At 46.7% G+C, this 2,500-nt stretch overlaps 1 protein-coding gene across 1 annotated transcript in view; it reads right to left on the reverse strand.

Moving 5' to 3' along the window:
- The window catches only part of ccser1 (coiled-coil serine-rich protein 1), a gene marked incomplete at both ends in the record, with an annotated part of 48,774 nt that overhangs the window by 28,943 nt on the left and 17,331 nt on the right, over positions 1–2,500 (reverse strand). Inside the window, 1 exon segment of the mRNA XM_080532947.1 lies at positions 1,819–1,909. Coding sequence (XP_080389073.1) covers positions 1,819–1,909 — 91 coding nt within the window.

Genomic DNA, 2,500 nt, shown 5'->3' on the forward strand with positions numbered 1-2,500 from the left:
TACAATAATGTGTGTGTTATTAGTTAAAACAGATTGTGTTTGTTTTTAGATGAAGATCAGACCATATTTTAAGACAAAAAATATATATACTATAATAAGTATACATAGATGCAGGTAATTCCAATGGGTTCGCTTACTTTTTCCTGCCACTGTATCTATCCATCCATCCCTCCATCCCTTCATCCATCCATCCCTCCATCCCTCCATCCATCTATGTCAATCATGTTAAATAACGTTGTTGCGTAGCGTGTATTAAGATGACATCGCGTGTAGTCGAGTGTCTGGTGGCTTTGCCCTCAGTCTGCGGTGACCTGAACTGCGTGTTCAACTGCAAGTGTGTGTGTGTGTGTGTGTGTGTGTGTGTGTGTGTTTATGTGTGTGCAGTGCGTGTGTGTGTGTGTGTGTGTGTGTGTGTGTGTGTGAACAGAGCAAGGGCAATGCATATCAGTATAGTATATGTACAATGTGCAAAAACAGTAGAGAGCAAAAGCAGTAAAGTCCTGAGGTACTTTATCTCTGTTTCCTTCTGTCTGCCCTTTCACTGAGCACAGAGCGGCGGAGGGTGACTGGCTAGCCTGGGAGTACAGTTAGCATGTTAGCATCCGGAGGGTGACAGGGCTAGCCTGGGAGTTAGCATCAGGAGGGTGACAGGGCTAGCCTGGGAGTTAGCATCAGGAGGGTGACAGGGCTAGCCTGGGAGTACAGTTAGCATGTTAGTATGCCGAGTCAGAAATACACCTCCCACCTGCTTCTGCAAGTGAGTCAAACAACCAGTGGTGTAGTCTACGTGATACGCAGGACTACGCCGTATACCAACTAGGAAAGGCCAAGGGTTTCCGTATACCCACTTAAACATGTGCAAGGATACGTAACAGCGTTTTGTGACAGAACTTTCACACTTTCATTCATAAAATTCACCCTGTCTGTGTTACGAAGCACTTGACTTTTGGATCATTGGGACTGACTATAGCGTCATATACCATCAACGGGGGGAGATGCGACATGAAATATGTCAAAATGCAGCACTATCATGCACAGATCAACCTTATAACATGTAATGTTATGTTATGTAATGTTAGATATATAACGTTAGACAGGGAGTGCAGATTTATTTTTATGGCGTTCCAAAATGAACGATATGAGGCTGGGAGGGAAAAATCACAATATACCCACTAGAAAAAACTAGACTACACCACTGCAAACAACCTTCAGTCAAACAACACATTTCACTGGTGGAGGAGCGGCTCCTAGCTGTACGTGGCGATAGCTCGCTGAGTGACTAACGCTGCTCTCTGGGCATCCGTTCTTCAAGCACTTTTACTTCAAGAAAAGCCAGGAAGCAGAACTGGCTGGTGTTGGCCTTTAATATCTAAGATGCTCTAAGAGTCAACACACACAGGAAGGCAACGCTAGTATATATCAATATTTATTCATTGTGTTTATTGTGGACATTGCCTTGAGAGAATTAAAGAGAATTCTTCAGTAGATGAACAAACAGGATATTCATGAATGCTGGCCGATGTCTTGTACTTATGAAGAGTGGGTTGTTTCAAAAGGATTTACGCAGCTGTACTTTTTCAACTCAGCGAGTTTTATCTCAGGGTTTCTCTATCTCTTCTGTTCAGTTCAGTTCAGTGGGTATTACCTAATGGGTTCTATGGGTTCAGTCTAATGGGTTCTATGAGTTCTGTTCAGTTCGGTGGGTATTACCTAATGGGTTCTATGTGGTTCCGTTCAGATCAGTGGGTTTTACCTAATGGGTTCAGTTCAGTGGGTTTTACCTAATGGGTTCTATGGGTTCAGTTCAGTGGGTCTTACCGTGTCGTTGGCGCTGGTCGTCTGAGAGGTCCAGGTCCAACATGAGGTCGTCCTCGTCCAGCTCAGACGAGCCCAGGTTGTTCAGCACATCCTGGGGAGAGACACACACACACCTCCATCAGACCTCCATCAACCTCCATCACACCTCCATCACACCTCCATCACACCTCCATCACACCTCCATCAGACCTCCATCACACCTCCATCACACCTCCATCAGACCTCCATCAACCCTCCATCAACCCTCCATCAACCCTCCATCACACCTCCATCACACCTCCATCACACCTCCATCAACCTCCATCAGACCTCCATCAACCCTCCATCACTCCTCCATCACACCTCCATCACACCTCCATCACACCTCCATCACACCTCCATCAACCCTCCAGCAACCCTCCATCACACCTCCATCACACCTCCATCAGACCTCCATCAACCCTCCATCAACCCTCCATCACACCTCCATCACACCTCCATCACACCTCCATCACACCTCCATCAACCCTCCATCACACCTCCATCAGACCTCCATCACACCTCCATCACACCTCCATCACACCTCCATCACTCCTCCATCACACCTCCATCACACCTCCATCACACCTCCATCAACCCTCCATCAACCCTCCATCACACCTCCATCAACCCTCCATCACTCCTCCATCACACCTCCATCACA

This window comes from Nansenia antarctica (genome assembly GCF_963989245.1).
Source record: "Nansenia antarctica genome assembly, chromosome: 5".
Lineage (NCBI taxonomy): Eukaryota > Metazoa > Chordata > Actinopteri > Argentiniformes > Microstomatidae > Nansenia > Nansenia antarctica.